The 13,708-nt window shown below is 41.1% G+C and overlaps 1 protein-coding gene across 1 annotated transcript in view; it reads left to right on the forward strand.

The window, feature by feature from the left end:
• Positions 1 to 13,708, forward strand: part of RUNX1T1 (RUNX1 partner transcriptional co-repressor 1) — a 140,109-nt gene that overhangs the window by 69,761 nt on the left and 56,640 nt on the right. The window contains 2 exon segments of the mRNA XM_061123808.1: positions 9,878 to 10,015; positions 11,792 to 12,033. Of these exon segments, the coding sequence (XP_060979791.1) occupies positions 9,878 to 10,015; positions 11,792 to 12,033 (380 nt within the window).

The raw sequence follows: 13,708 nt of genomic DNA on the forward strand, positions 1-13,708 counted from the left end.
ATTGTAAAAAAAAAAAGGAGCTTTTGGAGACTATGTCATATGTGTATAAATTGCCTTACACATCTTTTCTAATATAAAAGGTTTTAGGAAATGTATTGTGATTACTGAAAGACATTTTAAAACTGGTGAACTCAGTAATCCAATTCAAAGATTTATCTTTGGTTACTTAATGTTTTCAGAGTGTAGATATTCTTTTTAGGACTTTTTAAGGATGGAAAAAGATGTTAAAGATTGTATCTGAAATTCATCATGTTTCTTGAAAGTTCTAGTATTTCAAAGTTGTTACTAATGGCATGCCTTATTCTTACCTGAAAACTGGATTTCCCTCTTGGTGGGGATTGCAGAAGATACAACCAGGAGAAGGAAGGATTTATTACTTGCAGCGAGTAAGGAGAACACTAGCGATCTTTCCCAAAGCAGTGTCTCCCCGAATAGCAAAATTGGGGGAATTTTAATCTACATGCATATTCATGAAGGACTGGAGCAGAGAAGAATTCCACATGTGTGAACTTCCCTGATGGTCCAGTGGTCAAGAATCCACTTTCAGTGCAGGGGATATGGGTCTGATCCCTGGTCAGGGGGTTTAGATCCCTCATGCTGTGCTGCACCCACCGAGTCTACAACTAGAGAGAAGCCTGCGCTCTGCAATGAAGAGCCCGGGTGGTTCAGCAAAGACCCAGTGCAACCAAATAAGTAAATAAATAAGTATATTTTTAAAAATCAGCATAGACTTGGGGCAGAGGTTGATAGAATCCATGCTTTAGTTGACTGAAGTCACAAGGGTCAGAAAAGGTCAGAATCATCTTTCCTTAGGTTCGGGTGTCTTAAAGTGTGGCTACCATCCTCTACCAGGATGGAAGTCTTAGTTCGCATAGAATAACTCCAAGATGTGTATCAGATGGCTATGTTTATCCCTTGAGGAACAACTGGGACTCTGATTTATTGCTGAACTATTGCTTCTTGACTGCTGTCCTCTGTTCTGCATTCCTTTGTTCCCTTACGATCATTTACTACTGAGACCTGTTCAGGGACAAGCATTGTGTCTAGGCTTAGATCACAGAATGGCTTAGGCCTAAAATGGTTTCTCTTAGGTCAAAAAGCTACATCTGGTTCTTTTCCTCCGAGGACACCCTATCCCATCTGCCTGCATTATGGCCTTATAGCAATATATATTCATTTAAAATATTTATTGAGCACCTTTTATGTGTCAAGCACTGTGCCAAGGGCTGGGGCTATAAAAACAAATAATATGTCATCATAATTTCCTTTAAGTAAATTACAGTTTAGTGGAAGAGACTGACCTTGGTTCTAAATAAAGTGTGATCAGTGCCATAAGAGGATCTAGAGAGTGAAATATGGAAATATAGGGTAGTTTTTGGGACAGCCCAGGATGGGAGAGTTGTGCTGGGGCTTCCCAAGTGACAGAGTTGAAGAACTCACTTGCCTGTGCAGGAGATGTAGGAGATTCGGGTTCGATCCCTGGGCCAGGAAGATCCCCTGGAGGAGGGCATGACAACCCACTCCAGTATTTTTGCCTGGAGAATCCCACAGAGGGGCCTGGTGGGCTACAGTCCATGGGGTTGCACAGAGCTGGACACGACTGAAGTGACTTAGCATGCACTAGCTGAGGTGAGACCCACGTGGAGTCTTAAAGGAGTGATGGACTTAAACAGGCAGTGGTGGAGGGAAGGGTATGTCAGGTAAGGGAGGCAGTGTGATGGAACCCTGTGTGACACAGGGGCTTTCAGAGGCCGTAGTAATTCAGGAAAGAGTTCAGAGGTGGCTGGGGGTAGATGGGAGCCAGATGAGTCACAAAGCTGTCTTTCTGCGTCCTAGTAAGACAAGGACTTTCTGCTTAACATTATAAAAGGTCTTTGGATGTGATTTGGAGAATGGATCAGAGATGAACTGTCAGATCAGAAAGTCCATTCAATGGATTATCGCTTAAGCAAGGTGAGAAGACGGATTTATAAGGATTTGATGCCATGATCTTAGTTTTCTGAATGTTGAGCTTTCAGCCAGCTTTTTCACTCTCCTCTTTCACTTTCATCAAGAGGCTTTTTAGTTCCTCTTCACTTTCTGCCATAAGGGTGGTGCCATCTGCATATCTGAGGTTATTGATATTTCTCCTGGCAATCTTGATTCCAGCTTGTGCTTCTTCCAGCCCAGCGTTTCTCATGATATACTCTGCATAGAAGTTAAGTAAACAGGGTGACAATATACAGCCTTGATGTACTCCTTTTCCTATTTGGAACCAGTCCGTTTTTCCATGTCCAGTTCTAACTGTTGCTTCCTGACATGCAAACAGGTTTCTCAAGAGGCAGGTCAGGTGGTCTGGTATTCCCATCTCCTTCAGAATTTTCCACAGTTTATTGTGATCCACACAGTCAAAGTCTTTGGCATAGTCAATAAAGCAGAAGTAGATATTTAAAAAAAAAAAAATATATATAAGGATTTGAATTCAGCCTCTTGAAATGAGTAGCATTCTAGATATTTGGTTCTAGGACTTGCAAGGGATATTAGGGCGAGAGTTACATGTGCAAGTCATCCACATAATGGCCATGGTGTGACTATCACAGCACCATTGAAGTCACTAAGGAAAAGGTATAAAGTGAAAGTTTGAAGAGGAACACTGTGGGGAAATAGAGTAGTTATCATTGGGATGTCAAAGAGTGAACTTTTAAAAGAGACTGAGAAAGAATACCCAGGAAGGCCTGAGAAAAATAAGGAGAATGTTAGAATAATGGAGTCCAGAGGCCAGTATGTTTCCTGAAGAAGGAAGTGGTGAACAGTGTCAACTGATCCAAAGATGCCAGATAAATGATACAAGTGTTTCTTGGATTAATAATGAAGAGACAATTTAGAAGTTTCAGTAGGAGGAGAATAGATTGATGCTATAGTCCAGGGTTATTTTACTTAGGATTCTATGGTTTAAGGTAAAAAGTCAGCTCAAATTAAGTTTTGGCAAAGGAGGGACTGATTTACTAGGATTGTTTGGAAGATCCAAATTATAGCAATTTTAGAGATGCAACTAGAATCCAGTAGAATGAGCACATTTCCTATGAGCCACTATCAGGATAACCTCTTGTCATTTCTTGGTTTCTTCCTGCCTGTCAGTTGCCTTCTTTTCCAACACACACCTGCTTTCTGGACATGAAAGGCAGCAGACCGTGTGATTTTCACCTCTGGATTAGAATTACTTTTCTTTCCTGAGATTGCCCATCTCAGACTAAGTGTTGTGCCTGGGCCAGCCGCTGGTATCTGGGGTATAAGGTCATCAAAGAATGTGGTGGCTCCCAGGGTAGCTATGAGATTAGAGGGCTTGGCAAGTCCCCGTCCTGGGAGGGAAGCTGTCTAGGCACAAGGCCTTATAGGTGTCCACTCCAGGTACATGTAAGGAGGAAAAGGAAATAAGGAAAGTGAGTGTGGATGACTCTTTCAAGAGCCTGAGCTTTGAAAATGAGTGTTTTGATGATAGCTAAGCAGAGAAATTTGGACATTTGTACAGTTATTTTGTAATCAAATCATTGATAGAGATTTAGTAATGAGAATTGAAAATGTATTTAAAAACAAGAGCTAGATGTTCATTTTAATATTTCTGGGAAAAGATTTCTGTTCAGGCATAGTTTGTGGACAAAGAAATTTATGTGAACAGAGGAAGTCTGGTAAATATTTTCTCCGAGGTTTCTATCGACCTCCCTTCATAACCCAGTGTCCATAATTGGAGCACAGCTCTCACTTCTGAAACCTGTTGCTATAAGGGGAATGTGATAACCTGAGTAATAGAAAACAAGCAGAATCTTTCCCTAAAAATTGTGTATCTGAACAAAATTAGGGCTCTTCAACAGGGAAGACCGGGATAAGGGCTGTTAAGAAGGAGCTCAACAGTATCTGTGACATAAGGTAAGCCAAAGAACTTATATTTTATTCTGTGGTCAGTGGGACATTTCCAGAAGTTTTAAACCAGGTAATAGGTCAGATTTGAATTTCAGAAATAAATATCTTCACATAACACATGGTAAGACATGATGGAACAGGTCTTACACTTTGAAACTACATAAGGTGGTTGCACAATTGAATTGAGTTTTGGATTTTCAGAATCTTTACCTGCATTCCATTTTCTCATGTATTTATTTGCTGTTGATGATTCTGTGTTTGCCTTTTGCCATGGGATTAGGGTTGCTATCTTGAAAGTGGTTATGATATAGGGAATGGGTTTGTAAAGATTATGAGTTAGCATTCTTTCTTGTGAAAGCTATGCGTGCATGCTAAGTAGCTTCAGTTGTGTCTGACTCTTTGCCACTCTGTGGATCATAGCCCATCAGACTCCTCTGTCCATGGGATTCTCCAGGCAAGAATACTGGAATGGGTTCCCTTCCCCTTCCCTAGGGGATTGTCCTGATGCAGGGATTGATCCTGCCTCTCTTAAGTCTCCTGCATTGAAAGGCAAGTTCTTTATCCTTAGCGCCACCTGGGTAATGATGATAGCCATGGTTGTGTTTATTTTTAAAATGTCTTCCTAAGGAGGCACTTAAATTACTATCAAGTTGCTAACTTACTTCCCTGGTGGCTCAGATGGTAAAGAATCTGTCTGCAATGTAGGAGAACTGGCTTTGATCCCTGGATGGGGAAGAACCCTTGGAGAAGGAAATGGCAACCCACTCCAGTATTCTTGCCTGGAGAATCCCATGGATGGAGGAGCCTGGTGGGCCACAGTCCATGGGGCCACAGAGTCAGACACGACTGAGCAACTAACACATAACTGGTTACTGTCAGTATTATCACTGGGTGGGGTGTTTGAGTGTATAATACAGATTCACATATACAGATCTTGCACAGATAGGCTATGTTAAATGCCAAAAGAGAGGCAGAGGAAGCCTGATGCGGCTGATACCTAGGGCAGCTGGGGAAAGCTTTAAGAGGATTGTGGAATCCATAATGAGCAGTAAATAATGTACAAGATGGGACATGTTCTAGATAAAGGAAACAACAGCTCTATAAAGAAAGGCAGAAAAGTCAAGGAATAATGTCAAGGTGCCCTGTATAGACAGAACCTACAGTTGGGGAAAGGCATTGGAAATATTGGAAAGCCATAAATGGATCATGGAGAGGAAGGCCAAAGAGAAGGAGCTCACACAAATTGGTGCCTGATACGAGACGGCACTGTGGCGGGGGCCCTGTCGCAGCAGAGGATCGCATCCCCATTCTTAAGAGGGACTGAAAAGGAAAAAGAAAGTGGAAGTGAAAGTCTCTCCGTAGTGTCCGACTCTTTGCAACCCCTTGGGCTATACAGTCCATGGAATTCTCCAGGTCAGGATACTGGATGGGTAGCCGTTCCCTTCTCCAGGGGATCTTCCCATACCAGGGATCAAATCCAGGTCTCCCACATTGCAGGCGGATTCTTTACCAGCAGAGTCGCCAGGGAAGAGCTGAACTGAGGTTCAGGGTAACTCACTTGCCTGAGGGCTCACTGCTAATGATCAAGAGAGTCTACATTTGCAGCCATGTCTGTCTTAACTTGGAAGTTCTGTTATTGCTGTGAATAAATATCCTTCCCACTGTATAATTGCATCCGGCTGAAACATTAGCATTTGACTTTTATTCTTAAGCATTGTTGAAGGGTTCTGAGCAGGAATGAATGTTGCCAGAGGTGTTTATCGAGGAAATGAGGTGTTGGTGTTGTAGAGGCCGGAATGGCTACCTTTTGAGTCTGTAGACAGTTGCCGGTAACATCTCACACCCAGTCACTGGAATCACTAAAGGACTCCTTTGTCAGAACCATAATGGCTATATTGTCCAGAGAAATAAAAATCAAACTCTGTGCCAGTGTTTTCCTCCTGCCTTTCCATTTAATAGTACCTTGGTCTTTGGTTCCACTTGGGCTTTAACTCTTTGGTGCATGCCTTGTAGCTTTCTTAACTAACACTCAGAGAAGACTAACTCTGAACTAAGTACTAATTGACCAAAAAGCTCCTCAGTCCATAACACCTGTGAAACAGATATTTCTTCTTTGAAAACTGAATGATGAACTCTGATAGAAAATGTTACACCGTTCATTATACCAGTACTGAATTCTTTTACACCAGTCATCTCTAGAACGGTATGTAAACAAGGGAAATGTAGGATGCCTATTCTTCATACTGTAAAGACACATCTGGAACTATTTGAACTAACTAAAAGTAAAATAAGTGCCATGGCGGATTATGCCATACCTTTTCACATAAAATAACAACAACAAAAAAGGAAATGGGAAACATACCACTTCTAGAAGGCCCTGACATTGAATTGGGTATTGAAATGCTATCAGTAATATATTTATATATACCACATTTCCTTCCATGCATCAGCCATCTTTGGTACATATGTGTTGGATATCTGCCATATGAGTTGAAAACTTACCATAGAGGGAAGATGTTGTTTAGAAGTGGTGTAAATCATTAAGGTAGATGATTCTTTCTTAAAATACATAATTTACTGATCTGATAACTTTTTTTCTTTCTCTCTTTTTGGGTTTATCATTTTGTGTCAATAAATGTCAGCTTTCCCCCACAGCAACTAAAAATAGAAATTACATACAAGAACAATATAATTTTCATAAACAGAAAACTGCATAAGAAATATCATAGCTTAATATTGGTTTTACTATATCCTCTAATTTGAAATGGAATGAAATACTTCTATGATTGAATCATAGCTCTTTTACTGTTTGCTATAGAAATTTCAAGAATATATTTCAAAATGTGTTTTTTTTTTTTAAATAATCCAAAACAAATGCAGCAGAACTCAGCATAGTTAAAACACATTTTCTGAGTTTACTTGCATCTCTCTGCTCCAGAGGGTTTTTGTGTGTATATGTATGGCTTAGGCCTGGCTGGTTATTTCACCATCTATCTCAATTTTGGATTGACTGCAGTGAACAGCACAGAATGAGTTACATATGGTCCCACTTTGTCAAAGTTTGTAGGACCTCTGGGTTGGAACTCCATTTCATCAGAGTGAAGCTAACCATCACAGCAATGTGGCCGATGTCAAAATCCTAAATACACATACTCATGTGCGTACATTCTGGTGAGAATGTGTATATTACTGTTAGAAGTGTGCTGTTTTGCTCTTCACTGGCTTAGTGGTTATTGCCCCTAAAATGATGACATTTCAGAAATTAAAAAAAAAAAAAGTTGTTCCTCTGAGTTTTATAATAGTTACTGCTGTCATTATGGTTAAATTCTGGATAGGAATCATGTTACATAAGTGGACCAAGATAGGTATTCAAAAGGTATTCAGATTACAATTGCAAGTATGTCAAAAATCTTTCTAAAACTGGGCAGAAGAAGACAAATGCAAATTTTATCTTAAAAGAGTGTGAAGAGGAAACCCATTGTCAACTTCTTTATTATCCCTTTTTTCTTAGTGTGGGCTGTTGGAGGGAGAGTAGTAAAAAGCGGGTGTAGGATATATTCTCAAGTTGAGATCTTGCTCAGGAATTGCATCAAGGTGAGGCAGGGCCCGTGTCTATCAAGGCTCTGCCTTTCGGGGTGCTGAAGCTGCCCCTTGTGACTTCCTCCCAAGGCTCTGCCTTTCGGGGTGCTGAAGCTGTCCCTTGTGACTTCCTCCCAAGGCTCTGCCTTTCGGGATGCTGAAGCTGTCCCTTGTGACTTCCTTGCAAGGCTCAGCCTTTCGGGGTGCTGAAGCTGTCCATTGTGACTTCCTTGCAAGGCTCTGCCTTTTGGGGTACTGAAGCTGTCCATTGTGACTTCCTCCCAAGGCTCCACCTTTCGGGGTGCTTAAGCTGTCCATTGTGACTTCCTCCCAAGGCTCAGCCTTTCAGGGTGCTTAGGCTGTCCATTGTGACTTCTCTCCCTCTTCAGGCTCCTTTCTCCCTGCTTTTTTGGTGTGTTCCCTCTTTCTCGTCTTCCCTTCTCTTGCTTGCTCTGTTTATTTATTTATTTTCTGTTTTTCCCACTCCCCCTCCCCCCGCCCCCTTCTTTTCTCTGTGCAGCCACGTGCTTCAAATCTGTGGGTCTGGACTGCCTTCGCTAACAGCTCCGTGTGAGTGTTAGCAGAATGCAAACCAGATGGACCAGCAGTTCCCACTGTTATCTCCCAGCCGACTCTGGCAAGCCTGCCTTTATCCTTCCTTCCTTGGCAAGAGAGAAATATTTGCCTTTATTTAGGGAGACTTGTATTCGCTGCTGTACCTCTTCCCTAAGCTGCAGCATAAGTGGAAAGCTATTTATTCCCTTGTTGCTGAGGTTGGTTGAGGTGAGTAGACTGTGCAATGAATTTAACTATCAAAGAAGTAGTTTTGAGCCTGCCTAACTTCTGCTTTTCTCGAGAATAAGTTATTCACTGGCATTGGTTGTAAAGTGCTCTGGAATAGCATATGAGGACAAGTTTTTAATAAGATAAAGGTAGAGGTGATCTCCATGTGTTTCACCATCATTTCACTTGGAACACTTCTCCACTATAGGGATAGTCATTGTTATTCAGCCAGCAGTACAGACGAAGAAATAGAGATCCTGATACTTACTGTTCACTGATTCATCTTTCAAAATATTCTTTATTAGAATGGTGATTACTTTCATTCTTTCATTACACCTTCCCTTATGTGGTATCTGCGCTATTTCAGCTTTCAAATGTTACGTTCTATTGCATCCCAAGTCTTATGAAATTGCTTTGAATAAAGGTGAGGTCGATTTGGAATTGTCATAGTAATAATTTGAGCTTTTCATTTTAATAATTGACAAGTAATTTTGAGACTGTTTCACTATGGTGATCATAATGATGTTTTAAGAGACCCATTCTTATGAATAGTCTATGTTGTTTTACTTTTCAGAAAGTCCAATTGGTAGATATCTGTGCCTCAGGCTGCAAGAGGCACCTCAGAAACATTTTTGGGGGTATGTGTGCATGGGTACACATATTTGGTAGAAAATTGCATCTTAAAAAAAAAGCAAACACCCCCTTTTTTTTTTTAAACTGGAGATCTGTTTCTCTGAGTAGATTAGATTGAGAAGTTTGAAACTGCAAGAGAAAAACACACTTAGTATAAAAGTCCTGAAGTACTTTATTGGGTAGTCAGGGAATTTCTCTCTGTCACCTACTCATAAAAAAAAATATTAGGAGGGTCTTTAGTTCTTTTGAGTTCTCAGTTTTGTATTTTTCCATTCTTCCTCTGCCGGAGATTGTTAGTTGAAGTATTGGTTACATATTTTTTAAATGGTGGATCATAAACTCATAAATTCTAAGTCAATAATAACTTCATTGTGTGACATTTATATAGTGGTGATTTTTCAAACAGGGCAGAAAAAAAAATGAAGTGAGAGGTTATGACCAGGAGACATAGCCTGCTTCATCTATTAGCCTGGAAAACTAAGCATGGGAAAGGGATGGCAGGTATTACCAAAAAAGTTACCGCAGAACATCAGCGTCTAACAGGATCCCACCTGCATAACAGCCTCAGATTTGTGTACTTTCTGAGCTGCCTGAGGGCTTCATTACCGGCCCACTTCCTCATCTATTTTTTACATCTTGCTAATGTTGGCTTCAGCTTCAAGTGAAGTTGTGCTGTTGCATATAACACTACCAAAGGTAGCATCTGCCCAAGCCAGAAATAACAATAGGATGTAAAATTACCCAGTTAGAAATGAGGTCCTCCCATCTGTGCTACACCTTCTTCAGAGGGGTTTGCATGATAAAGTCTTGATTTAAGCCTCAGTAGATAGACCTATTTTATTGATAGAAGATGCTAGGTTTCTTCTGTTACCTTGCTTGTAAAAAAAGATGAGCCCCACTTATAAAACTGAGGTGCTAAAAAAGAAAAAGAAAACCCTGAGGTGCTTAAAGAGCCAAATAACATGATCGTGGTGGCGTCCTCCAGATCGTACTGAGAAGCAGTCCACGATGCCAGACTCACCTGTGGATGTGAAGACCCCATCCAGGCTGACTCCTCCCACGATGCCACCTCCCCCAACAACTCAAGGGGCTCCCAGAACGAGTTCATTTACACCAACAACGTGTAAGTAGACGTTTCTGCGTTTTTTGTTTTCAAGCTCAAATTAATTTTGTTTTCTGCAAATAAAAGTCAAGGGACAAGAAGATCCAGCATAATGTCTTACGCATAAACGAAGATCCCATTTTAGCTTGCTCCTTTTGACTTGGAACATGTTAATAGGCTGCAATTATTTCCAGGTTCCTTCTGATCTTCTAATACCACTTTCTTCCATTATTTACAAATAATGTTAAAATCTACATTCTTAAGTTAAAAGGGGGATTGTTTTACGCAACCAAAGCATGCAGAAAGCTTTTTGAAATAAGGAGCATCTTTCTTGTGTTGAACCTGTCAGACATTTATTTAATGTTTATTCCATTTCAGCTTGGCTCAGGACTTGTGTTCTGAACCAGTGGAGTGTACTGCATTTTGTGTCAGTCTAGGAAAGGACAGACTATTCTGACAGAATGCCAGCTTCCCTTTCATGCCTGTAGATTTTAGTAGGGATGGGGGATAGCTTTGTTTTCCTCGATCTGAAAGTCCTGGTCAGAATGTCATCAACGATTTGTGAAACTAATATTAACAGACCATGCGCCCTGAAATCTATATGTCAATGAAAAATAACTAATAAGCAAAAATAGATCTGTGGGGGCATAAGGGATCAGCAAAAGAGATATCCAGGCTATTTGCGAACTATTGCCCTGCCATTTAAAAGACCTTTCCAGACATGTAAGGAGCAGGGGGCTGCAAGAGCGCCAAGTTGTAACCCCGTTACACTTGCATTTGGTTTCTTTTTACCCAGAGTCTCAGTGATAGGTGTCTGCCTGCTGTCAGAGGGCCTAGTGAGATGTCATTTCTTGACAGGTAGCTCTGGTCCTCACTTAGGACAAGACCATTTTATTTTCTTGAAACTTTAAAGAATGATAAGGTACTTATAACATCTTCAAACTACCATTGGAGGCCATTTATCCAGATTATCCTTAAAAGATGGGTTTGATAAAGATCTAACATGATAAAGTCAATAGTTTCTTTGGTGAGAAATGTGTCAATTTTTCTACCCTATTTCTTACGGATTATTACCTTGATGTTCAAGTAAATTTTATTGAATGAATTCACCACAGTACTGCCCATCCACACAATTAGTTGGATTGAGATGTCCCCTTTCGGTTTCTAGAAATAACTTCGATAATTACCATATCCATTTTGGCTTCTTACATAAAATTTGTGTTTTCCTTAAAGAAGTGGTTAAGAAATATGAGGGGGAGAAAATAGCCTTCTAATTGGGTGGTATAAGGTTAAAACTTGAAAGTACTCTTTCTATAAACACAGATGTCAGTTTTGTGTACAAAACATGATTAAAAATGTCCAGTGATAAATTTAGTCTCCACCAAATGTACACTTTCTCTCGGGGAGCCGTGTAGAAAGGAATAGTTCTGTTACATTGATGTAAGCCTGCGACAAAAAGCTGACATCCAAAACGCTGTTTGTTCTGTGTTTGAAGCGTTTCAGGTGGCTGGCATACGCGGGCTGGGAGGCAGGGCTGGCCCCGCGCCCCAGCCAGCCCCCACTGACCACCAGCTTCTGTGCGGAGCATCTCCGGGCGGGGTGCGGGGTCCGCCCTGGCGTCACGGGGCCCCGAGCGCCTGGCCACCCTGTGACGTCAAAGCATCTCACCAGACACCCCGCAGCTTTGAAATGACCCAGAGGCCCCAGGCTGGAAGGGAGGGACCCTTAGCTGTGACTTCCTTGTTGCCGTTCTTTGCCCGTTTACCTTCTTCTTTCTGACTTCGCGCCCTTCGACAGTAACCAATGGCACGAGCCATTCGCCCACGGCCTTGAATGGCGCCCCGTCGCCGCCCAACGGCTTCAGCAACGGGCCGTCCTCCTCTTCCTCCTCGTCTCTGGCGAATCAACAGCTGCCCCCAGCCTGCGGCGCCAGGCAGCTCAGCAAGCTGAAGCGGTTCCTCACTACCTTGCAGCAGTTTGGCAATGACATTTCGCCAGAGATAGGAGAGCGAGTCCGCACCCTCGTCCTCGGCCTGGTGGTAAGCCGGCGGAACGCGGCCCAGCTCGGGGGAAGGGAAGGGAGCGGGCGGGGAGACTCCAGGCACAGGCTGCGTTCTCGCAGCCCTTTTGTTCCACACCTGGTCTTGCGTGCAAGCCTGCTAATTCTGTAGGAACAGGGGTTTCGGGTCTGCATTACGTATTGACCCCCAGCGTGATTTCTTTTACCGTTTGGCTGTGGTTATACAGATTTATCGTTATCTTGGCCATAATTGTGTATGTGCATAAAATTTAATAGGTATATCCTCCTGGCATGGCTAAGGTACTTCGACAATGGCAAAATATTTTTGTTATGTTAGAGGTTTGCTTAATCTAATTGGGTGCCTATTTTAATTTCGTTGCTTTGGGGAATTTTTATTAGCAGCCTAGATGAACAAGAATTTATAACAACATGTTATTCTTTCATGTTTTCATTTTTAAGACTAATAACAGTAAATTTTGTGTGGGGGGGCAGAGAATGCACATAGCATAACATTTACCATTTAAACCATTTCTGAGTGTGCAGCTCAGTGGCATTAAGTACATCCACATTGCTGCGTAACCGTCACTACTATGCATTTCCAGAACTTTTTCATCACCCCAAACTGAAATTGTACATATAAAACAAGAATACTCTGATTTCTTCATCCCTTAACCCCCTGTAACCATTGTTTAAAAAATTTTTTTTTTTTTTTTTTGCTATAGGTAGAATTACATGAACCATTAGTGCAAGAATAGAAGTGTTGATTTGGGCACATTATACTACAATGTGTCCATTGTCACCCTGGAAATTGAAACATTTCCTTTTTTTTTTTTTTGCATTCTAAATCACTTTTACATGTCCTATGATTTTCTTTATAAATAAAGAGTTTTCATTTAGGATGATGATTTCATTTATTTTATTACATAGACCTATCATGGGCAAAGCCATACCAGTGTGTTTTACAAAAGAAGTCCTACAAGTCTGGATGAGAGTCTGATGCAATAGACTTGCTTCAGATCATGGTATCTCACGTTTGACAGGTTTTACAATTCAATTCTTAACCCTTACCTCCCTCTCCTTCACACTTTAAGTACAAGAAGCTTTCTCGTATCTCAGAATCCACCAGCAGCGCCTTGTCGTCCTCTGGGACAGGAAGGTGGTTCTGACAAGTGTGGCAGCACAGTGCGCTCACTTCTGTCGGTCATTTTCCTTTTCCTTTTTCTTTATTCTTGAGTTTTGCACAGTCTTTTTGACACATAAGTAACATATATCATAAAACCACAAAGTAAATCCCAAAACAATAATTGTATTGTCATGTTTGTTCCTAGTAAAAAAAAAAAAATGTCTTTTTGAAAACTGCTTTTTAAATCTGATAGGTTCTTTAACTATGCTTTCTGTAACTTCAAATATATAAAAATTGGGTAGCTTTAAGTAGGTTTCGTCCCATGCATTAAATGGAATGCTTTTGAGGGTAGTACACTTAAGATATATATTTGTCTAAAAACTTTTCAGAGATAAGTTAGGGGGAAGACATTAATTGATAATGCTAGGCAGGCAGTGAACATTTGTCACATGATGAATTAATAGAGAATGAAGTTTGCTTTGAGCATTTGACTGCAGGCTTTGACACATCATTTTATTTATATACATTTTACATGTGGGGAAACTGAGGTACAGAAGAAAACTATTCTAGG

This window comes from Dama dama, chromosome 21, assembly GCF_033118175.1.
Source record: "Dama dama isolate Ldn47 chromosome 21, ASM3311817v1, whole genome shotgun sequence".
Taxonomy (NCBI): Eukaryota; Metazoa; Chordata; class Mammalia; order Artiodactyla; family Cervidae; genus Dama; species Dama dama.